Raw genomic sequence first — 23619 nt, forward strand, 5'->3', positions numbered from 1 at the left:
AACACAATACACAACAAAGAAAGGAACAACCCAATGCTAATTTGGTAAATACCTCAAATTAAACTTCATGCAAATACTAATCATCAAATGTTTAATAAAAGTAAATGAAACAGTTGAGTATGTTTGGGTTTGTTTTTTTCTTGTTTGTTTTGTTGTGTTTTTTTTGAGACGGAGTCTCGCTCTGACGCCCAGGCTGGAGTGCAGTGGCGCAATCTCAGCTCACTGCAACCTCCACCTCCCAGGTTCAAGCGATTCTCCTGCCTCAGCTTCCCAAGTAGCTAGGACTACAGGCATGCACCACCACACCCAGCTAATTTTTGTATTTCTAGTAGAGCTGGGATTTTACCATATTGGCCAGGCTGGTCTCGAACTCCTAACCTCAGGTGATCCACCTGCCTTCGCCTCCCAAAGTGCTGGGATTACAGGCATGAGCCACTGAACCTGGTCTGTTTGTATTTTTTAACAGCTAGTAAAACAGTATCGAACACCTACATAATATATACATGATCCTCACAAAAAAAGAGTCTTCCTAGCCAAGAACTTTCATGTATTGATGGAACTTTCTTTTTCTATTTTATTGCTGCCGAGTAAAAGGAGGACACCATCTTCTTCCTGCTTCTAAAGCCTTCTGATTCTTACTTTCACTGTTGTGTCAGTACAGGAAAGAGATTATAGAAACATTGTTAAGTGGATTACTATATTGATAAAATAGGATGAATAAAGAAATGTCACTACCATTTACTTATAGCATTACTTCTTTTTTTTTTTTTTTTTGAAACAGGGTCTCGCTTTGTTGCCCAGGCTGGCGTACAGTGGTGCAATCTCAGCTTACTGCAGCCTCCACCTCTTGGGTTCATGAGATTCTCGTGCCTTAGTGTCTGGAGTAGCTGGGACTACAGGTGCATACCACCACACCCAGTTAATTTTTGTATTTTCAGTAGAGACAGGGTTTTGCCATGAACTCCTACCCTCAAGTGATCCACCCACCTTGGCCTCTCAAAGTGCTGGGATTACAGGCATGAGCCACGTGCCTGGCCAACTTATAGCATTACTTCTATTAGAAAATATATTTACAGGTCCCAAATTGTCTGTTTAAAAATGAACCTTTGTTGTGTGTGTGTGTGTATGTATATACACACACACACACACACACGTGTATCTTTCATAAGTCACTGCACATTATACATAATACTGTGCACCTTGCTTTTTTGGGGGGGCGGGAGGAGGGGATAGGGTCTTACTGTCACCCAGGCTGGAGTGTAGGTAGCAGCATGATCACAGCTCACTGCAGCCTTGACCTCCCAGGCTCAAGTGATCTTCCCACCTCAGCCTCCAGCCTCCAGAGTAGCTGGGACTACAGGTGTGTACCACCATGCCCAGCAAATATTTTTTATTTTCTGTAGAGACAAGGTCTTGCTATGTTACCCAGGCTAGTCTCAAACTCCTGGGCTCAAGCAATCCTCTTGCCTTGGCTTCCCAAAGTGCTGGGATTACAGGTGTGAGCCACTGCACCCAGACTGCACCTTGCTTTTTACACTTAACATATCTTCAAGATCTTAGGTCTTCCATATTAGTATATAAAGATAGGTCTCATTATTTTTAACAGATGCCTAACATTCCGCAGCGTTTTTTTAAAGCTGGCAACTACCTATTCAAAATATAAACACTAAAACAATCTAAACAAAATAGAATGAACAGTTTAAACCTTGTTATCAAAGGCCATTACCAGCTTTTGGATAGACTAACCTTCACTCGGGGACAGAAAAGCAGCATAAAAGGCCAAGGAGAAGAGCAATTTTGATCTAGGGAATTCTGGAGCTGGTCTAGGATCATTCTTGTCCCATACACTTGGGGTTGTGCTATGCCAGGGGTTTGGACCAGCCCTATCAACTCCAATTTTACTAATTTCCAGGAGGCCAAACCAGTGGATTATATAGGCCCTTCGGAATGCCCATGGCCCATATCTTCAGCACTCAAACTTCTGAGGAGGCACAGAGACAATGTCCTTTTCTCCAGAAAAGGAAAGGACAGCTCTGTTGGAAGCAAGCTATCTGGACCTCTAGGCTTTCAAAATAGAGCTATTTCAAGCAAAACTACACTAGGCTTATTCATGAGAAGGATAAAAAACAAATGTTGCCATATTATTTCACCACTGTCTTGACTTATTCTATTAATTTCATGGGACTGCTATCCAAATATTAGTCCACTAACAATATTATTACCTATAGGGTTACATTTACAAAGACTACCTTTGAAAGTGTTTTAAAAGAAGGAAAAAAATAATATGATCATGTCATACTTACGAAGTGCCGGACAGCAAAAATGGAGTGCGAACACCATCCACCACCACAACATTCCTTATATTGGGTTTGGCTAACGTCTTCTTTGTTTTGGTCTGGACAGCTTTAAGATAAAGTTTTAAAAAAAACTGCTAATTAAAATATATAAGTCTGATTACTTTTACTTTTTTTTTTTTTTAAGCTGGAGTCTCGCTCTGTCACCCAGGCTGCAGTGCAATGGTGCAATCTCGGCTCACTGCAACCTCTGCCTCCTGGATTCAAGCAATTCTCCTGCCTCAACCTCCCGAGTAGCTGGGATTACAGGCACCTGCCATCATGCCTGGCTAATTTTTGTATTTTTGTAGAGATGGGGTTTCACCATGTTGGCCAGGCTGGTCTCAAACTCCTGACCTCAGGTGACGTGCCCACCTCAGCCTCCCAAACTGCTGGGATTACAGACATGAGCCACCATGCCTGGTCTACTTTTACATTTTTTAAGACAGTCACTTTAAGAATTATTACATCATTAATGCCAACCTGCATTTACCATTTACTAAACCACTTTAAATTTTTTTCAAAAAAAGGCTAAGAAACTGACTAGCATTTGTAAGTTTCTACATAATATTTAAGATAAAGCTTATATCCAATGATGAGGGAATTTATGCCATTAACAAAATAGTTCATTTTTATTAAGTGTTTGACAACCTATATCATTAGAAGTAACCAAATTTACATGCAAATCTACCCTTAATATTAGAAGTTGCAATGATTGATATTGTTCACTCTTCACATAGCTTGATGTTCTTACCTTTCTATGTGGAAATAAAGGGCCCTTGGTTGGTGACTTGCTATTCTGCAAAAACCTACATGCCTAAATACTTTTTAATCTCAAAAAAGCAAACTTCCTTTAGGTTTCTTTCTTTTCTTTTTTTTTTTTTTTAATGTTTAAGCTGTATATTTACTCATTGAAACACTAGGTAAAATAAGGGTAAAATCAACTAAAGGAAAAATAGTTGTTTGATTCATTTGTACTTAAATTGACTGAAGTAGTACTAACGTCATTATGATGCAGCAAATATAAGACCTCTTTCTACAAAGATTAGCATAACCAACAAATTAGGGGATATAGTAAAACTGAGCCAAAAAGGGTGAGGAAATCAATTAACCGTTTACCTCAATAGTTTTTAAAAAATAAGCAAAGCCTCAAAATCCCAAACAATAGGAGTATCTTCATAACACCAATTTGTACTTGTATTTCTTATTCTTGAGGTTAGATTCTAAACACTAAAGATATCCAAACTAGTATTAGATCTACTTATCTATAGCCAGAGACAGCTTTTATCATGTTGTCCTTAGCAGTCAAAGTTATTAAAATGTCTTTTCTCCAGGAAGATCCAATAGGAAAAAAAGAAACCTCTCTGATTAGGCTCCAACCATACTCCACCCTCCATCAAATTGACTGGATAGACATAATGGAAACCAGAACACGTGGTTTCCAAACAAGAAAAATCCTATCAGGGAGGGGAGGAGGGGAGAGGAAGGTTTAGCCAGTGCCCAGACTGAAATTGAGTAATATCAATTTTACTCATCTTTACATATCTTCAGGTTGCACGTTCGTGGAGTAGTTTAGGAATAAATCCATGGTTTGTGGAGTACTAAATACCTAGTCGTCTGCTGTATTACATTAAGGCCTTCCCCAGCAGCTTCCAAAGCAGCCTCCAAGTCACTGGCAGGAGAATTTGGCTGGAACTGCAAGCAGGACTGTAGAGATTCCTCTTCATAGTCATAGAAGGGACTGTTCCAGGCCTGATTGTTCCAGAACTGGGTGCACCAGGTCTGAGCGTTCCAGGAGTGGCTGCTCCAGGGTGGGACGTTCTGGCTCTGGTTGCTCCAGGATGAATTGTTCCAGGTCTGGTTCCTCCACATCGGAAGATTCCCAATCGGGTTCACCAGGCATCCCTGGTAGTAGGAAGAGTAGTGGCTGGGGTAGGTAGGCGCTGAAGCCTTCTGAGTCACACCATTGGTATTCTTTGGCCAGTTGTTTTTCAGCCACCTCTTGGATTTCATTCTCTGGTTCTGGAACCAGGTCTTCACCTGTTTGTAGCGGAGGTTCAGGATGTTGGAAAGTTCTTGCATCTGCTGGAGGCTGAGGTATCTCTGTCTCTGAAATCTATCATTGAGTACACACAGCTGGGCGGAAGAGAACACAGTTCTGGCCTTCTGTTTCTTGACCGGGACCTTGTCTTCCTTTTTTGTGGCACTATTCTCTGCAGCAGTAGGTTGTCTGCCTTTGGGACTGGTGGAAGAATCGGGGCTGTCCTGAATAAGCAGATCCATGGAGGAAGGAAGAGGAGAGACAGTCTCCGTGTGAGGCATCTCAGTAGAAGACATTTGCAAGGATGGATAGTTTTCTTCAGGCCCACAAATCACAGGCACAGGTGAAGATTCTTTACCATCTGATGCTTTGAAGCAAGGCAAGCTTTGGGGACAAGCTGGATCCACACTTAGTTTCCTTTAGTTTGGTCTCTTGTCTATCCCTCCTCCCAGGTAGTCGACTTCTGACTTTTTCCCTCTGGCTCTTTAGCTTCTTCTCAGGTCTGGTGATATTGTCATGTCTTTCAAGACTACTCCGTGCCCATCTTGTGTGTGTGTGTGTGTGTGTGTGTGTTTCACATTCTTCTCCAAGGAAACCCTTTAGGTTTCTTAAATTAAAGAATAAAATACAAATACGTGCCTGTGGTTTTTTTAAAAAGTAAATAATACTAAACTATGGAAAGTAAAAACTAAAGTTCCCTCTTTATGCTTTCGCCTACCACACTATTTTCTTCTGAGAGGTAAAGTCTGTTTATTTGGTGTATACACTTTCAAATATTTTCTTTTAGTGCATTTACATTCATATACTTGTACGTTATGTATACTTTGTTGGCTTAACAATATAGCTGGAAGAACATTCCGTGTTAGTATATCAAAATCTAGTTCATTATTTTCTTGTTGTTGTTAATGTTGGAATTTACCTACTCTATCATTATTTCTTCATTATCAGAGATAGAAAAAAATCCTAAATTACTGGGAATACAATGTCGACAACGACCTTACCACATCTGTTAATGTCACAGAGAAATATTTGTAGTAAACATCTACAACCAACTTTAAAGAAATATTAGTCAGAGTTAATAGTCATGATAAAATAGGGCATAAAGATGACCCTGGCAGCATTCATGGAGATGTGCTGCTGGTGAAGGAGATAAACGGAACAAGGAGGTAAGTGAAGAGACTGTGGCAAACCCAAGTATGTGGTGCAAAAGGCCAGGATAAAGGCAGTATCAACATGAGAGGACGTTTATAAAGGAAAACAAGGTATGCTGGCTACCAATCAGATATAGAAAGAAAGGAAACAGGAAAACAGGATTATAAAGGAAGCTTAGAGACTAAGAATACTTAGCTACCTGAAACAAAGTGAGAACTGGTTTTGGAACAAAAAGGGGACTTAATTTTTTTTTTTTTTTTTTGAGATGATGTCTCGCTCTGTCGCCAAGGCTGGAGTGCTGTGGCACAATCTCGGCTAACTGCAACCTCCACTTCCCAGGTTCAAGCAATTCTCCTGCCTCAGCCTCCCGAGCAGTTGGGATTACAGGCGCATGCCACCACACCCAGCTAGTTTTTACATTTTTAGTAAAGATGGGGTTTCACCTTGTTTGCCAGGCTGGTCTTGAACTCCTGACCTCAAGTGATTCGCACACCTTGGCTTCCTAAAGCGTTGGGATTACAGGCGTAAGCCACTGTGCCCGGCCTCATTTTTAAACTAATTTTGAGGTGACAGAGAGACATCCAGGTGGATATGTTAACTACACAGTTAGCTAGAAGATGCAAAGCAAAACCTCTGAAGAGAAATGAGTGTAGATTAGAAAGTCATGAAATATTGAAACTCAGAATACAGAAGGAAAGCAGAGATGTATTTTGCAACGCCTGTTCTCCCACAGCCCCCTCTATTTCTTTTAAATTTCTTTTTTCCTCTTTAACAATAAAAGATGCTTTTTTTGTTTGTTTGGGTGTGGGGGGGTGTTTGTTGTGTTGTTGTTTTGGACATCCCACAGCCCCCTCTAAAGGGAGTTGCCCCGCTTACAGTCCCTGCCAAAGGGGAAGCCATAGGCACAACTCTAAGTCAATATAAAAACTGATCAGATCCAGAGTAGGTACTGGACTCACCAACGATCCATCCATATAGGAGCCAACCACAAACCAGTGTCATCTACCTACAAGTGATCAGTTGTGCTAGTCAGATTCTCTCTCTAGGCAAAGAAGCACGGAAAGAAATGCCAATTAGTTGAAGCTGAAAAGATGTCACGAGGTAGAATCAGGGTGATGGTAAATTGACGTCATTCATAAGTCAGTCTGTAAACCGTAAGTGAGCAAATAAGCCAGCCAGAAGGAAGAATCATAGAAGCAGAAAGACCAGGAAAGGGACATACCATGTGGGGCATGAGAGAGACAAAGTAGCTGGCCCCTAGAGCTGCTTGCTTGGTTCCTAACGCCTTTCCAGCTGTAGTACACACAAACCTTCTCATCCTTAACCTGAGGGTCCATTACTACAACAAAAAGACCCTTAGCTTTGTGATGTCCCTACAATGAGAAGGCTGAGGGAAGATGCGAGACAAACAGTAACTTAAGAGGCAGTAGGAAAATCAAGAGAGAACGGTATAAAAGATCAAAGGCAGGAGAGTATCAAGGAGAACAAGATGGTCAAATGCATTGGTCCTCAAGGAGAAGAATCCTAATTTCAATAGACTGAAAACAGGCCACTAAATGTGAAGATTTGCAGACTATTCATGACTGACCTTGCAGGTGACAGGTCCAATGGTATGCCATCATGTCATTCCACATTTTAAAAACTAACCAAGCCAGGCGTGGTGGCTCATGCCTGTAATCTCACCACTTTGGGAGGCCGAGGCGGGCAGATCACGAGGTCAGGAGTTCAAGATCAGCCTGGCCAACATGGTGAAACTCTGCCTCTACTAAAAATACAAAAATTGGATGGGCACAGGGGTACGCGCCTATAATCCCAGCTACTGGGGAGGCTGAGGCAGAAGAATGGCTTGAACCCAGGAGGTGGAGGTTGCCGTAAGCTGAGATCTTGCCACTGCACTCCAGCCTGGGTGACAGGGCAAGACTCTGTCTCAAAACAAACACACAAACAAACAAAACTCACCATGTATTCCTTTTATACACTTTCAGATAAATTTCAAATTCTTAACTCTTCTAACAAACAGCCTGCTTTACTTGGTTCCACCTTAACTATCCAGAAGTATTTTCCACTACTTCTCAAAATAGAACAAGATGAGCCAGCCCCCAATCCTTTACAGCTTTGCTCAGGTCAGCCTCCTTGCCTTTACTTATGGACCTCCCATCTGCCTGGTCCCTTTTTTGCCCATCTAATTCTTAACCTGTCTCTTGGGCCTCGTTCACATTCTATCTCCTAGTAAAGCCTTCCCTGATAACTACAGTTACTGAGGGTTCCTGCCTCTAAACCTCTGGGCAGCCTCTAGGGCATACTGGCCATTCCAAATAATTTAGCATATTATAAAGTAATTAAACTAACTCTACAAGCCACATTTTTAAAATATTCATTATTATATGTAGGAGATCAGTCAGAGTGGTGGGAGAAACTATAGGGAAAGGTGCAGGCCTTCCGAAAGGTCAGAAGATTCTGCAGAGCCCCGGGGAGGAACAGCTGAAGGCAGATGTTCTATAACCCTGAGGCAGAGGGCAAGAAGTAGGTACAAGGGAGTGTAGGGGAATGTATCTTAAACTAGCTTATTTATTTATGTTGACCAGGGGCTGATCTTTGATCACCCATGCAAGATGTTCCTGGAAGGGGAACAATAAATGTTAGTTACCCATAGATTGTGTTTGCTCCAGGCTTTCATCATTGTGCCTATACTGAATGAGAGCAGCAGCTCCAGTTCCTTGGGCTGCTGCACTTTGGCCACTAGAGCCAGGCAGACCCCTAGCTGGTCTTACACTGCATACCTGTGTCTGAGTACTCATTTCATCTGTCAGTTGGCCAGGGTCTGCAGGACAGACCTGGCAGGTGGTGCCCCATGTGAGGCTGCAATGGATCCTGACAGAACCCTCAAAAATGAAGGTGAAGTGACTGGGCAGTAAGTAATTGGTGCCCGCTCAGGATTTCCAAGTCTGAGGGGATTTTCAAGCTAGGCTTTCATCATGGGACATGATGTTTCATCATGGTGAGAGACAGGACTAACTAGATTTCCTAGGCCAACTAAGAACTCCTAAGCCTAGCTGGAGAAGGTGACTGCACCCACCTTTAAACACAGGGCTTGTAACTCAGCTCACACCTGACCAATCAGGTAGTAAAGAGGGCTCACTAAAATACCAATTAGGTTAAAAGCAAGAGGTAAAGAAATACTCAAATCATCTATCATCTGAGAGCACAGGAGGAGGGACAATGATTGGGATATAAACCCCAGGCATTTGAGCAGGGAGAGGCAACCCCCTTTGGGTCCCCTCCCCTTGTATGGGAGCTCTGTTTTCACTCTATTAAATCTTGCACACTCTTCTGGTCCGGCTTGAGCTGAGCTTTTGCTCACCATCCACCACTGCTGCTCGCTGCTGTCACAGACCCGCCGTTGACTTCCACCCCTCCGGATCAGGCAGGGTGTCCGCTGCGTTTCTTTCTTTTTTTTTTTTTTTTTTTTTTTGAGACGGAGTCTCGCTGTGTCTCTCAGGCTGGAGTCCAGTGACTGGATCTCGGCTCACTGCAAGCTCCGCCTCCCGGGTTTACGCCATTCTCCTGCCTCAGCCTCACGAGTAGCTGGGACTACAGGCGCCCGCCACCTCGCCCGGCTCATTTTTTGTATTTTTTAGTAGAGACGGGGTTTCACCGTGTTAGCAGGGATGGTCTTGATCTCCTGACCTCGTGATCCGCCCATCTCGGCCTCCCAAAGTGCTGGGATTACAGGCTTGAGCCACCGCGCCCGGCCTCTGCTGCATTTCTGATCCAGTGAGGCAACCAGCGCCCTTCCGTTCAGCCTAGAGGCTCGCCATTGTTCCTGTGCAGCTAAGTGCGCAGGTTCATCCTAATCAAGCTGAACACTAGTCGCTGGGTTCCACCGTTCTCTTCCATGACCCACGGCTCCTAATAGAGCTATAACACTCACCTCATGGCCCAAGGTTCCATTCCTTGGAATCTGCGAGGCCAAGCACCTCAGGTCAGAGAAAAAAAGGCTTGCCACCATCTTGGGAGCAGCCTGCCCCATCTTGGGAGCTCTAAGAACAAAGGCCCACCCGTAACAATGGGACATGAGTTAGCTCAACAGCAACAATACGTAAAAGTATTGAAACAGCTGCTTAAAGCTAGCAGAGCCTTGGTTTTGGAGGCTCAATTAAGGGACCTAATGCAAACTGCTGTTTTCCATAACCCATGGTTCCCAGAAGAAAGCACACTAGACCTAGAGTTCTGGGAACAAGTCGGAAGAAATCATTTTTTTTTTTTGAGACAGAGTGTTGCTCTGTAGCCCGGGCTAGAGTACAGCAGCACAATCTCGGCTCACTGCAAGCTCCACCTCCGGGGTTCACACCATTCTCCTGCCTCAGCCTCCCAAGTAGCTGGGACCAGAGGCGCCCACCACCACACCTGGCTAATTTTTTGTATCTTTAGTAGAGACGGGGTTTCACCGTGTTAGCCAGGATGGTCTCGATCTCTTGACCTTGTGATCCGCCTGCCTCGGCCTCCCAAAGTGCTGGGATTACAGGCGTGAGCCACCACGCCCAGCCACAAGTGGGAAGAAATCTTAAATGACATCATGTACAAGGGGAACAGGTCCCAGTAACATCTTTAACGTTTTAGGCCTTAGTTAGGGCTGCTTTGGCCCTGCTCTACACAGAAGAGCCTAAAAAGGGAAGGGAAGAGGAACCATCACCTACCTTACCACCTCCTCCTCCTCCCTCAGCCCCACCGTTACTAGGTAAAGGTGCCACAGAGGAGACAGAGGTTTTTCCTGAGCCCCCTCCCCCAATAAACTGGGAAGAAGACAATGGATATACTACAGTTATGGGACCCTGTCTTAGGCAAGCAGCATTAGAAGGGGAGCTCTTGGCCGGGATCGGTGGCTCACGCCTGTAATCCCAGCACTTTGGGAGGCCGAGGTGGGTGGATCACGCGGTCAGGAGATTGAGACTATCCTGGCTAACATGCTGAAACCCCATCTCTACTAAAAGTACAAAAAATTAGCTAGGCATGGTGGTGGGCACCTGTAGTCCCAGCTACTCAGGAGGCTGAGGCAGGAGAATGGCGAGAACCCAGGAGGCGGAGCTTGCAGTGAGCCGAGGTCAGGCCACTGTACTCCAGCCTGGGCAACAGAGCAAGACTCCATCTCAAAAAAAAAAAAAAAAAAAAAGAAAAGAAGGGGAGCTCTTAGTCTGCCCAGTGATGCAAAGTCAACAAGGCAATCAGGTACATGAACCCATTACTTTCAACACTTATAAAGAAATAAGAGAAAGCATTAGAGAAAACAGAGCCGCTAGGACATTTACGAGAGGACTGATTGAGGCCATAGCAGACAACTACCATATGACCCCTTTCTAATAATGGCCAATTATGTATTCAATAGTCACCTAAGGACTCTCGTTCTGCCTCATGTGCGCACTGGCTCCTAAGCACATCAAAATTTTCTGAAGGGCAAGACGATACAGCTCCATTTGATATATTCTACAGTACTCTGGACACACAGCAGTAATGAATTATAAGAATCTGAATTGGGAGCTAAAATATCTGGGTTGTAGGCCTACTCTGCCACGATTTTCTTATTTGCAAATATTAGAGCTCTGCCCAACTCCAAAACCTACAATTCAATGGCTGACTGATATACATTCTACACTCTTTAAAAACAATTAAAATCAAAGAAGATAATAAGTGTGTTATATATTATACAACTATTATACACGTGTGTGTGTATATATATACAGAGAGACAGACATCTATACATAGACATAACCATCAAATCAGTCAAAATTTCCAACAGACACTTATATGTCCAGTCCATCAGATGACTAAAAACATCCACAAATTCTGTATCCCTCTATTTTAATTCCTTCATCCTAACAGCTCTGTCAAGAAGAGATATTCACACGCGCTTCAAGAGGAATTAGTTATAAAATTACTGCAATCTTCAAACAAGAATGCCAGTTAAAACAAAAAAAATTACTGCAACCTAAAACCTGCTGAGCCCAGGCACATGCCTGCTTCCACCCTCAAAGCAGCTGGCCACTTCCCATTGTTTTATCATTTGCCTTCTGGTACCACTATCATCATCAGCGTTAATGCAAATTACTTGTGGGACACTGTGTTATATTTGCGGAACACTGTGTTATACACTGGGGATACCAAAAAGCTAAAGACTCACAGGGCTTACAATACATTTAGGGAGACAGAAACATCAGGAACAGTTACAGAGCAATATAAGGAATAGTTTAAACACCAAATACATGGTTTCCTCTGCTGGTATTCAGAATGACCTTCTCCCACTTGGCAAGGATCAGGTCTATTTTGTGACTTTGCAAAGCAAAGACCTGGGTCAACATTAGAATTAGGGAAAAGGCAAAACAAGACAGACAGGAATTATTTATGGAGGTACTACAAACCTATATTTTAGTTAGAATGTAAAGGCCACAGGAAAAATATTTGTTACATGACAACATGAAACTTCTGTAGTTGGGATTAGGCAATAATAGAAAAATACCATCTTGCACTTATAGTGAATTTATAGTTTTTAAAGTGCTTTGAGATATCTCATAACTATATGAGGCTGGTAAGACTAGACTTACTATATATTTCTTTTTTAGATGAAGAAACTAAGCACAGGGAAGTAAAGTGACCAGTTCAAGGCCACACTGCCCAAAAAGAGGTAGAACTGGAAGAGAATACAGGTCCTCTGAATCCTGGGAACCAAATCCCAGGATTTTTTCTTTTTTCTTTTTTTTTTTTTTTTGAGCCAGAGTCTCGCTCTGTCACCCAGGCTGGAGTGCAGTGGTGTGATCTCGGCTCACTGCAAGCTCTGCCTCCTGGGCTCAAAGATTCTTGTGTCTCAGCCTCCCAAGTAGCTGGGACTACAGGCGTGCGCCACCACGCCCAGCTAATTTTTGTATTTTTAGTAGAGATACGGTTTCGCCATGTTGACCAAGCTGGTCTCAAACTCCTGACCTCAGGTGATCCACCTGCCTCAGCCTCCCAAAGTGCTGGGATTACAGGCGTGAGCCCCCACACCCAGCCTGGAAGATATTTTTTCTATTAAGTTATTATACAAGTAGAAATACTATAATAAAACCAAAATCAAAGCCATACAGAATCTAGGCAAGGAGAAAAATGTTAAGAATTTGACAGGGTGTTTTTAGCACTAGCCTGGGAAGATACAAACCTACAGCACATTCTACAAAAATCTGCATTAAAGAAGCCTAATTTATTGGGTTTACTGAGGGTGTAAATGACCATATAAAATCAACACATTTCCTTACTCTTTTATTTCATACTAACTAAACAACTTTCTGTTATTACTAGTTCCCTAATCACTTCTATTTCAGGAATGGGCCCTCTTGCACATGGGAGAAGATATTCATCAATAGAGAAGCATTTCACAAATTGCAAATTTAAAAAGTTAACTTTTGGTTCCATAACAGATCTCAAGAGCATTTGTAAGCCATTCATCTCCAGGACGGCCAGCAAGAGGATAAATAAACTGACCAGCAACGTTTATGGAACCTCCATGACTCCAGCAGGTTCAAATCCCAGAAAACAGTCTCCTGTCAACAAACTCAAGCCTAATCCTAAATAAGGTAGTATCATTATTGATTGGCCCTATAATTTTTTAATTTGAAGGCAACAGAGATGTTCATGTTGCTCATAAAAAGGGGAGAATTAGCAAATTAGTTTTGGTTTTTATTCAGAGTTCACAGACTATAGAATCTGGAATCTACCATTGAAATCAGAAATGTTTATTTTACAAATGACTGTACCTGGGGCAGCTCGTAGCTGGGAGGAACAGCTCAGAGGTCTTATGGCTGGAAGACAAAATAAACTGTTTACAAAAAGCAATACCATTCAGTATCTGTGCAAGATGCTTATAAATCCAAATCCAATCTCTAAAAATAAAATAATAATAATAAACTTACCAAATCTGAGGGCCCATTTTGATGTAGTGGGAAGTTTTTTAAAAGGGCAAGTCAAGATGGTAGTCATTCTGGAATCTAAAAAGAGAACAAAAGTATATCCTGGATTAGCTGAACAATTTGTAGTTTACATTGTAGTCTATGAACTCTAATAACCTCATCCACAGCTGCTAGAAAACATTAAAACTTAATCTTATCAACCATTCTTCATCCAATAACATTATTATGATAGGAACACTGACACGGCTTTCACATCGTGCCAATCACTATTCTAAGCATTAACCATCTAATCTTCACAATGACCTATAAAGTAGGCATGATTATTACATCCTTTGTAAGAGATAAGGAAATTCAGGCATAGTAGGATTTAGTGACTTGCCAAAAGACCTACAACTAGTGAGTGGCAGAGCTGGAATATGTATTTATTTATTTATTTATTTATTTTTGAGATGGATTTATTTATTTGTATTTGTTTGTATTTGTATTTATTTATTTTTGCTCTTGTTGCCCAGGCTGGAGTACAGTGGCGCAATCTCGGTTCACTGCAATCTCCACCTCCCCAGTTCAATTTATTCTCCTGACTCGGCCTCCTGAGTAGCTGGGATTACAGGCACGTGCCACAGCGCCCGGCTAATTTTTTGTATTTTTAGTAGAGACGGGGTTTTGGCATGTTGGCCAGGCTGGTCTTGAACTCCTGACCTCAGGTGATCCATCTGCCTTGGCCTCCCAAAGTGCTGGGATTACAGGCGTGAGCCACCGCGCCCGGCCCAGACCTGGAATTTGAACCCAGGGAGTCTACCTCCAGAGTTTGTGCTCCTGTCCTTTAGGGTCAAAGAAGCAGAGAGACTGCTAGGCGTGATCATAAAACCATTAGTATTAGTTTCACGATTCTGAAGGCTATACTATGATTACGTAGAAGGCTTTGTGGAATGTTTGTATTTGAAGGGAATACACACTAAATAGGGATGGTGAAGCATCATGTCAACAACTTACTCTCAACTGCTACTAAAAAAAGTTCGTAGTACTGCACTTGCAACTTTTTTCAAAGTTTGATACTGTATTGTTTCAAAATAATAAAAAAGTAAAACATAATAATCCTATATATTAAAAAATATGTAAAATACATTAACTACTTCCCCCCACCCCCCAAAAAAGACTAAATTTCTAACAATGAGTTCCTACAGATCACTAAGGAAAACACTAGCAGACAAATAAGCACAGAATATGAACAGACCACAGAAAAGGAAATATAAATGGCTCTTAAATATATGAAAAGATGTTCAATTTCACTCATAAGAATTCAAATTAAAATCACAGATATAACTGTCTATCAAAGTAGCAAAGAGTCAAAGGTTTGATATATACTCTGTGTAGGTAAGAGTATGTGCAAATAGATATTCTCATATACTGCTGCCAAGAGAACTGGCACAATCCATGGGGAGGGCAATTTGGTAATTATCTGTGAAACTACAACTGCACCTAATGTTTGAACCAGCAATTCCATTTCCATGAACAGACTTCATGGACATTACTCACACACAGGACATGATCCATATTGTTACTGTAATAGTCAAAGATTAGAATAACCAAAAAATACGAAAATGGGTAAGTAAGCCATGCTACAGCACCCTTGTGAAATACAATGCAGCTGTAAAAGGTAAGGAAATGATTATGTACCAATATGAAACCATTTTTAAGCTATATTAAGTGAAGAAAGCAAGATGCAAAATAGCTGTACAGCACGCTATCACTCATGTTAAAAGAGGAAAAATATTATGTACATTTCCTTGCATCAGTATAAAATCCCCCTGGAAGTACAATAAAGATGTTAAGAACAATTGTTGACTGGAAGAAAGGGAACTGGGTAACTAGGGGACTGGGGTGGAAGACTTGTCATCATACACTTCTTATAATTTCTTAATTTTGAAGCATGTTTTAACTAAAAAAAGAAAAATCAAAACCAAAAAAATCCCACAAGATTTACCAACAAAGACTTTGGTAGTCAGCCTCCAAGTTGCCCCCCAATAATCTCTACCTCTTGGTATTCACACCCTTGTCTAGCTGCCTCCCTCTCCATATCACAGAATGTATAAACCAAAGAGTATGTTACAAGTAATGGTATGACACTTCTGACACAGGCTATAAGAGATACTGCAACATCTGCCATGGCCTCTCTCTCAGCTCACTCACTATGGGAGAAGCCAGGTGGTGTGTCCTGAGCAGCCTTATGAAGAGGCTCCTGTGGTGAGGAACTGACGCCTCTTGCCAACAGCCATGTGAGTGAGCTTGGAAGCGGAGCCTTCAGCTCAGGCAAGCTTTCAGCTGACACCAGCCCTGCCAACATTCTGACAGCCACCTCATGGGAAATTCTAAATCAGAGTAATCCAGCTAAGGTGCCCTTGATTCCTGACCTTCAGAAACTATGAGATGGTAAACATGTATTGTTTTAAACTGCTAAATTTTGCAGTAATTGGCTACACAGAAATAGATAATACAAATGTTTTAAGGTTTAACTTCTCTTGGGTTTTTAGAGACTAAAAGGAGGATGTCCTACAGCTTCTGAAAAGGAAAAAACAAAACACACGTTCCAAACATGTGGATTGGAAAGAGATGGAGAAGCCCAAGCTTTAGGATCACCAGCCTAGGGATATTCAAAGGACTCTGGCCAGAGAAACACAAAGAGGCCCATGAGAGAGGCACCACTCAGAAGCTACTTACAGTACCACAAGGGTCTAGGACACAAGTTCCCTTATGTAAAGTTCACCTTGAAATAAAATTCATGAAAATAGTTAAGAAAATGTTGAAAAACAAAAGGGGGAACCTTGTTCCAATAGATAACAAAACTTTCTAGGCTAGGCACAGAGGCTCACACCTGTAATCCCAGCACTTTGGGAGGCCGAAGTGGGAGGATCGCTTGAGCCCAGGAGCTCGAGACCAGCCTGGGCAACCTAGTGAGACCCTGTCTCTACAAAAAATACAAAAAACTAGCTAGGCATGGTGGCATGTGCCTGTAGTCCCAGCTACTCAGGACCTGGCTGAGGTGGCAGGAGCACCCAAGCCAGGAGTTCAAGGCTGCAGTGAGCCATGATCACACCACTGTACTCGAGCCTGGGTGACAGAGTAAGACCCTGTCTCAAAAGAAAAACAGACAAGCGCCAGGCGTGGTGGTTCATGCCTATAATCCCAGCACTTTGGGAGGCTGAGATGGGCGGATCACAAGGTCAGGAGATTGAGACCATCCTGGCTAACACAGTGAAACCCCATCTCTACTAAAAATACAAAAAGTTAGCTGGGCGTGGTGGCAGGCACCTGTAGTCTCAGCTATTCAGGAGGCTGAGGCAGGAGAATGGCATGAACCCGGGAGGCGGAGCTTGCAGTGAGCTGAGATCGCGCCACTGTACTCCAGCCTGGGTGACACAGCGAGACTCTGTCTCCAAAAAAAAAAAAAAAAGACAAAACACTTTCCATATAGAACCAATAATTAAAACAGAGCAGCTCTAGCACAGGAATAAATGACATTGGTCAACAGAACAGGATGTAGCAGTTCAGAAGCAGACCCATGTATGTAAGAATTTAGTGTATAAAAAATATAACACTTCAGTTAGCTGAGAGAAAGAAATTACTCCATGAATTCACTGGGAAAATGGCTAAACATTTGGAAAAAAATTTTAGGTCTGTAGCTCATAGCAAAAGCACAAATAAATGCCAGACAGATTAAATATTTAAATGTATATATTTTAAAAATACATATATTAACTATAAAAGTGCTAGAGGAAAACATCAGAGAATATAATATATACATACACGCACGTGTATGTATTTTTTAGAGACAGAGTCTCGCTCTGTTGCCCAAGCTGCAGTGCAGTGGTATGATCATAGCTCACTGCAATCTGGAACTCCTGAGCTCAAGGGATCCTCCTGCTTCAGCCTCCTGAGTAGCTAATACTACAGGCACATGCCACTATGCCTGGCTAATTAAAAAAAAGAAAAGAAAAAAAACTTTAGAGACAGGCTAGTCTCACACTCCTAGCCTCAAGTAATCCTCCTGCCTCGGCCTCCCAACATGCTGGGATTATAGGCATGGGTCACCAAATCCAGCCTCAGAAAGTTTTTTTTTTTTTTTGAGACAGAGTCTCGCTCTGTCGCCCAGGCTGGAGTGCAGTGGCCGGATCTCAGCTCACTGCAAGCTCCGCCTCCCGGGCTTACGCCATTCTCCTGCCTCAGCCTCCCGAGTAGCTGGGACTACAGGCGCCCGCCATCTCGCCCAGCTAGTTTTTTGTATTTTTTAGTAGAGACGGGGTTTCACCATGTTAGCCAGGATGGTCTCGATCTCCTGACCTCGTGATCCGCCCGTCTTGGCCTCCCAAAGTGCTGGGATTATAGGCTTGAGCCACCACGCCCAGCCCTCAGAGAGTATTTTTATCACTTGGATGGAGAAGGGATTTCAACATATGGCACAAAACTCAGAAGTACAACAGAAAATAGTAACTAACGGAACTGATCATATAAACATTCAAAATACATACTAAAATATACTAAAATCAAGTTAAAAGGCAAATAGATTCAGAGAAAATATTTGTAACATGTCAAACAGAAAAGGGTTGATACCCATAATCCATGAAGAACTTGTACAAATTATAAGAAAAACAGGGTCAGGCGCAGTTGCTCACACCTATAATCCCAGCACTTTGGGAGGCCCAAGTGGGTGGATCATCTGAGGTCAGGAATTCGAGACCAGCCTGACCAACATGGAGAAACCCTGTCTCTAATAAAAATACAAAATTAGACAGGCCTGGTGGCACATGCCTGTAAGCCAGCTACTTGGGAGCTAAGGCAGGAGAATCGCTTGAACCCGGGAGGCAGAGGTTGCAGTGAGCCAAGATCATACCATTGCACTCCAGCCTGGGAGAGAGTGAGACTCCATCACAAAAAAAAAAAAAGAAAAGAAAAGAAAGAAAGAAAGAAAGGGAAAGAAAAACAGAAACAATCTATCACGGAATCTGCAGTTTGTACTCTAATATCCATTCTACCCAATTATGTAGCTGCTGTATGTGGCTTATATGGGATTGAATCCAGCCCAACTCCAGGGTTTAAACCAATAAGAAAAATCTCATTCTCTCTGCCAAGATCATTGATTCAGGGATCAAGGCGTCAAACAACCACGCACGGTATTGCCTTGACCACTGGTATTGATGCGTGGATGGTTTAGTCAGTTTAACACTCAAGTCTTCTGCCTGTAATTCTGGAACACAAATCTTTCCTTCTGAGGCCTGGCATGGCTATAGCAATTTGCAAACATTAACAAAGCTAGGCTAAGAGGGAGCTACTACCAGAAGAGCAGAAGAGTACGGAGCTGAGAATTTTGGAAAAAGAAACTAGAGTCCTGGCTGAATCCCATCTGAAACCCACCTTCCCATTGTGCTCTTCAGCTCTGTGAGCCAACAAATCTCCTTTACTTATTTATTTATTTTGAGACGGAGTCTCACTCTGTCACCCAGGCTGGAATGCAGCGGCGCAATCTCGGCTCATTGCAACCTCTGCCTCCTGGGTTCAAGCAATTCTCCTAGCCTCAGCCTCCCAAGTAGCTGGGACTACAGGCACACACTGCCATGCTCGGCTAATTTTTTTTATTTTAATAGAGAGAGGGTTTCATCGTGTTGGTCAGGCGGGTCTCGAACTCCTGAGCTCAGGCAATCTGCTCTCCTCAGCCTCCCAAAGTGCTAGGATTACAGGCGTGAGCCACCACGCCCGGACCAATAAATCTCCTTTGAGAAGCCAATTTGATTTGAATTGTCTGTTATTTGCAACTGAAAGACTCCTTCCTGATACATGACCAAAAGCCAGAATGAGAAAACAAGCAATTCACAGAAGAAATGAAAATGCCAAATAAACAAAATGTATAATGTTCAACCTCACTCACTAACAAAATGCTGTGATTTTTTTTTTTTTTTTTTTTTTTTGGAGACTAAGTCTCGCTCTTGTCTCCCAGGCTGGAGTGCGATGGCGCGATCTTGGCTCACTGCAACCTCTGCCTCCTGGGTTCAAGCGATTCTCCTGCCTCAGTCTCCTGAGTAGCTGAGACTACAGCATGCCTGGCTAATTTTTGTATTTTTAGTAGAGATGGGGTTTCACCATGTCGGCCAGGCTGGACTCAAACTCCTGACCTCAAGTGATCCGTCCGCCTCAGCCTCCCAAAGTGCTGGGATTACAGGCATGAGCCACCGCATCCAGCCTGTGTTTTCCTTTTCCTTATTATTATTATTTTTTTTTAATTAAAGCAAGGTATCATTTTGTGGTTTTCAGACTGGCAAACATTTAAAATATGGTTAATATATAATTCTAGTAAGAATGCATCTAACTAAATAGGCACTTTCATACACTAGAAGACATGTAAAATGCTAAGGCCTTTTGGTATGACAATTTCGTAGTTATAGATCAGAATTTAAAATGTGAATTTTTGAATCCAATAATGCCTTTTATTGGTCTCTAACCTATAGAAATATTCAAAATGTGTGTATAGCATATATAGGTCTCTAGCCTAAAGAAATACTCAAGGGGGGCCAGGGGTGGTGGCTTACGCCGCTGAACTCCAGCCTGGGAGACAGAGCAAAACTCCATCTCCAAAAAAAAAAGAGAGAAATACTCAAGGTGTTCATTACAGCACTGTTTATATTTGTGGGAAACTGGAACTAATCTAAATGCACATCAGTAGGAAACAGTTAAGTAAGTTATAGTGTAAACACACCATGGAATACAGTTTGGCACTTTGGTGAAGAAAATGAAACAAAATGACGTCCATGTATATATATTTATGTGGAAAAATGTTCATAATATATATTAAACGAAAAAGCAAGCTACAGAACAATGTGTATTAGAATAATAGATTAGAATAACCGGAAAATAGGGAAATGGGTAAGTAAATCCCGCTACAACACCCATTTTGTAACAGAAAGAGAGAAAGAGAAAAGTCCATAAAGCTGTGAGTCTAGATATGGAAAGGATAAAGAAAAGCTTTTATTTAATATTCTTCTGTTCTCTTTAATTTTTTAAAATAAGCATTTTACTTACATACAATTCTAGTTTTATTTAAAATCTATATACACTGTTGTCCCTCAGTATCCATGGGGGATTGGTTCCAGAATCCCCCCCAGATACCAAACCTCAAGGATGCTCAAGTCCTTTACATAAAATGGTATAGTATTTATTTACAAAGAACCTATGCACATCCTCATGCATACTCTAAATCATCTCTCGACTACTTATAATACCTAATGCAATGTAAATCTATGTAAACAGGTGTTACGCTGTATTGTTTAGGGAATAATGATGAGGAAAAAAGTCTGTACATGTTCAGGACAGATGAAACCACTGTAGGCCTAACTACATTTTCACTCAGACATTGGTTGAATCGGAGAATGTGGAACTCACAGATACCAAGGGCCGACTGTACATCAATATCTTATATAAATATATACAAATATACAAATGCACAAAAAAAAGTCCAGAAAAATACACATCAAAATGCTAAAAGTAGTTATCTCTGGGTGGTGGAATTACAGATGTCTTTATTTTCTTTAGACTTTTCTGTAGTTTCTGAATAAAAAATTACATGGAATATGTATTCCTTCAATAATTAATAAAAAATAGATTTCAAAAGTAAGAGGGACTAAGCAAATTATCCTACGGCAGAGTTGACCTGTTATTTGCTAAGCTTCAGAAAACAGAAATTTTGACAAGAATATTCAAAGCATGCAAACTCCAGAGTAGCGTAGGGTAGGATGGGGTTGGGTACGGTAGGCCTCAGTAGGGTGTGGAACTATGGAAAGAAGCTGCAGGCACCTAGGAGCAAGGGAAAGGAAGAAGGGTCTAGGCAAGTAATGAAAGAGAAAGCAAGATGGGGTGGCTCTAACACCTCATCATCACAACTTTAAAACACAATGTAATGTTTAAGAGAACTGACTAAAGCCAGACTATGTCCAAATCCTGATTCACCCTAGCTGCATGACTTTAAGCCAGTTACTTAACCACATAGGACACGCGCGCGCGCACACACACACAAACACACACGTGCATGCAGCACTTAAAACAGTGCTTGATACACACTTAGGGGTATACCTGTGTTCACTATTACCAGTAGGGGTGGTGATACAAATGTACTGCTTCCCTCTACATAAACCATTGGACTAAAGTGCTTAGGGATCAAAGAAACATTATAACATTTCTGCCCTGATGGAGCTTAGTCTTGTAGAGAGAGCACAGGGAGCAAAAAAATGGAGCCAAATGAGTGATCCATATCAGGGACTGGCAAACTACAACACATGGGCCTCTAGCTAAAAACAGTTTTTCACATTTTTAAAGAGTTGTAAGGCTGGGCATGGTGGCTCACGCTTGTAATCCCAGCACTTTGGGAGGCCGAGGTGGGCGGATTACCTGAGATCAGGGGTTCAGGACCAGCCTGGCTAACATGGTGAAATCCCATCACTACTAAAAATACAAAAAATTAGCCTGGCGTGGTGGTGTGCGCTTGTAATCCCAGCTACTCGGGAGGCTGAGGCAGAAGAATCACTTGAACCCAGGAGGAGGCTGCAGTGAGCCAAGATCGCACCATTGCACTCCAGCCTGGGCAACAAGAGCGAAACTGTCTCAAAAAAAAAAAAAAAGTTGTAAACAAAACAAAACAAAAATATATATATAACAGAGACCAAAGTGATCCTGCAAATCCTGAACTATTTAGTCTGGACCTTTAACAACAACAACAAAATTTACCACTTCCAACCTAAATAATTAGTGCTACACGCAGTTAGGTGTCGAAGGAAGCATTACATGGGCAGGAGGCAGGCTCTGAACTGTAAATACGCTGTAAGATGATCAAGAATCCTTTTTGTAATTTATTCACAAGTGGTCAGGTCGTCCAGTTTCTGCTTAAAGTGCTCCCAGTGATGAGCACTCACTATGTAACTTGAGCTTTAAACAGAAACGTCTCTACTTTGCTTCTGTACTCCTCATTTCAGTCTTACCTTCGATGCCCCTTGTTTCCAGTCTTGCAGAGCTGTCAGTCTGGTGAGCAGTGAGACTCAGACTTATGTCTGAATGCTAGCTCTGTCATAGACTAGAAAATGTATATAATCTGAGCTTCCCAAACTTCATCTAGAAAATGCAAATGATAATAATTCGGGGAATGTGAGGATTAAACAAAAAGGTATGAAGGTGACCAGAGCACACCAGGCTCTCAATGTGACTTCCTTTTGAAACCAATCACTTTATTGCAGGACTCCAGCCCCTCTTTCCAGCACAAAAACAGCTACCATGCAGTGAAGAACTCTTCACTAGGGCTTAGTAGACTTAGGCTCCAGTCTTATTTCTACCACATGTGGCCATGGGTATAACCACTCCCTCTGATTCGCAGGCAGTTTCTTCACCGCTGAAGTGAGTTGAGGTGTGAACGACCAGATAGATAGTCATCCATCGGAAAACCCCCGAGAGCACAAGATTACCTGGATAACCGAGCGGGATGGAGGATTGTCTCCGTTCCTCCCACACTCAAGCACCGAAAGGTCACCTGACCTAGTCTTATCCTTTATAGCAGAAACCGGGCAAACCCATGGTGCGGTCCACAATCTCTATAGCCGCCGACATGGGTACAGGGGAAGCAGGCGAAACAACACACACTCCTAGGCAGACCAGGGTTACGTTAAGGCCGACGCCCACACACATCCACACACACCCCTACACACCCAGACTTCGCTAACTTGCGATGATAAATTAGGGCGCAGGTGACACCACTGTCCCGAGCTTCAGTTGGAACGCTAGTCCAAGTCACTGTCCTAACTGCAGCTAACACTGCCGACCTTGTCCGAGGAGGATTTTCCTTCCGCTCCCTCAACTCCGACTCTCCCAGGGAGGGGACGGGGCCGGGGACACCGGCGACACTTGCAGGGAAGGAAGTGGGATCTCGCCTTTGGGAAAGCCCGGGCAGAGAGCTGAGGGCTCGCTGTCTCACCTTGGCTGACGTCCGCTCGAACTCCTACTCAGAGAAAGGTCCAGGCCCTAGTGCCAAAGCTCTGCCGGACCAAGGGGCGGGTCCTGCCCCGAAAGGACCCCTCACCCCGCGGGCGGGCACGGCCTTTCTTGCGGGCTGCCCTCCGGCCGCCTGACTGGA

General features: G+C 42.6%; 2 protein-coding genes across 10 annotated transcripts in view; both read right to left on the reverse strand.

Annotated features, from left to right (window-relative positions):
* Window positions 1-23619, reverse strand: part of HADHB (hydroxyacyl-CoA dehydrogenase trifunctional multienzyme complex subunit beta) — a 57144-nt gene that overhangs the window by 32854 nt on the left and 671 nt on the right. For 2 of the 9 annotated variants that reach the window (XM_045369646.3, XM_045369643.3), the window contains exons 1-4: window positions 23461-23550; window positions 13464-13538; window positions 13308-13352; window positions 2304-2403 (exon numbers count right to left, since the gene is read on the reverse strand). In XM_045369646.3, coding sequence (XP_045225581.1) covers window positions 2304-2403; window positions 13308-13352; window positions 13464-13530 — 212 coding nt within the window. In that variant the 5' untranslated portion in view covers window positions 13531-13538; window positions 23461-23550. Of the gene's footprint in view, window positions 1-2303; window positions 2404-13307; window positions 13370-13463; window positions 13539-23308; window positions 23551-23619 lie in introns of those variants that run through there. The other 7 variants (XM_074012180.1, XM_045369649.3, XM_074012179.1 and 4 more) reach the window with 5 other exon arrangements.
* On the reverse strand, window positions 3192-5072 carry LOC102143010 (homeobox protein NANOG-like). The gene has a single exon (XM_074012181.1). The coding sequence runs from the start codon at window positions 4668-4670 to the stop codon at window positions 3906-3908; it is 765 nt and encodes a 254-aa protein (XP_073868282.1). The 5' UTR covers window positions 4671-5072; the 3' UTR covers window positions 3192-3905.

Source organism: Macaca fascicularis, chromosome 13, assembly GCF_037993035.2.
Source record: "Macaca fascicularis isolate 582-1 chromosome 13, T2T-MFA8v1.1".
In the NCBI taxonomy this organism is placed as follows: Eukaryota; Metazoa; Chordata; class Mammalia; order Primates; family Cercopithecidae; genus Macaca; species Macaca fascicularis.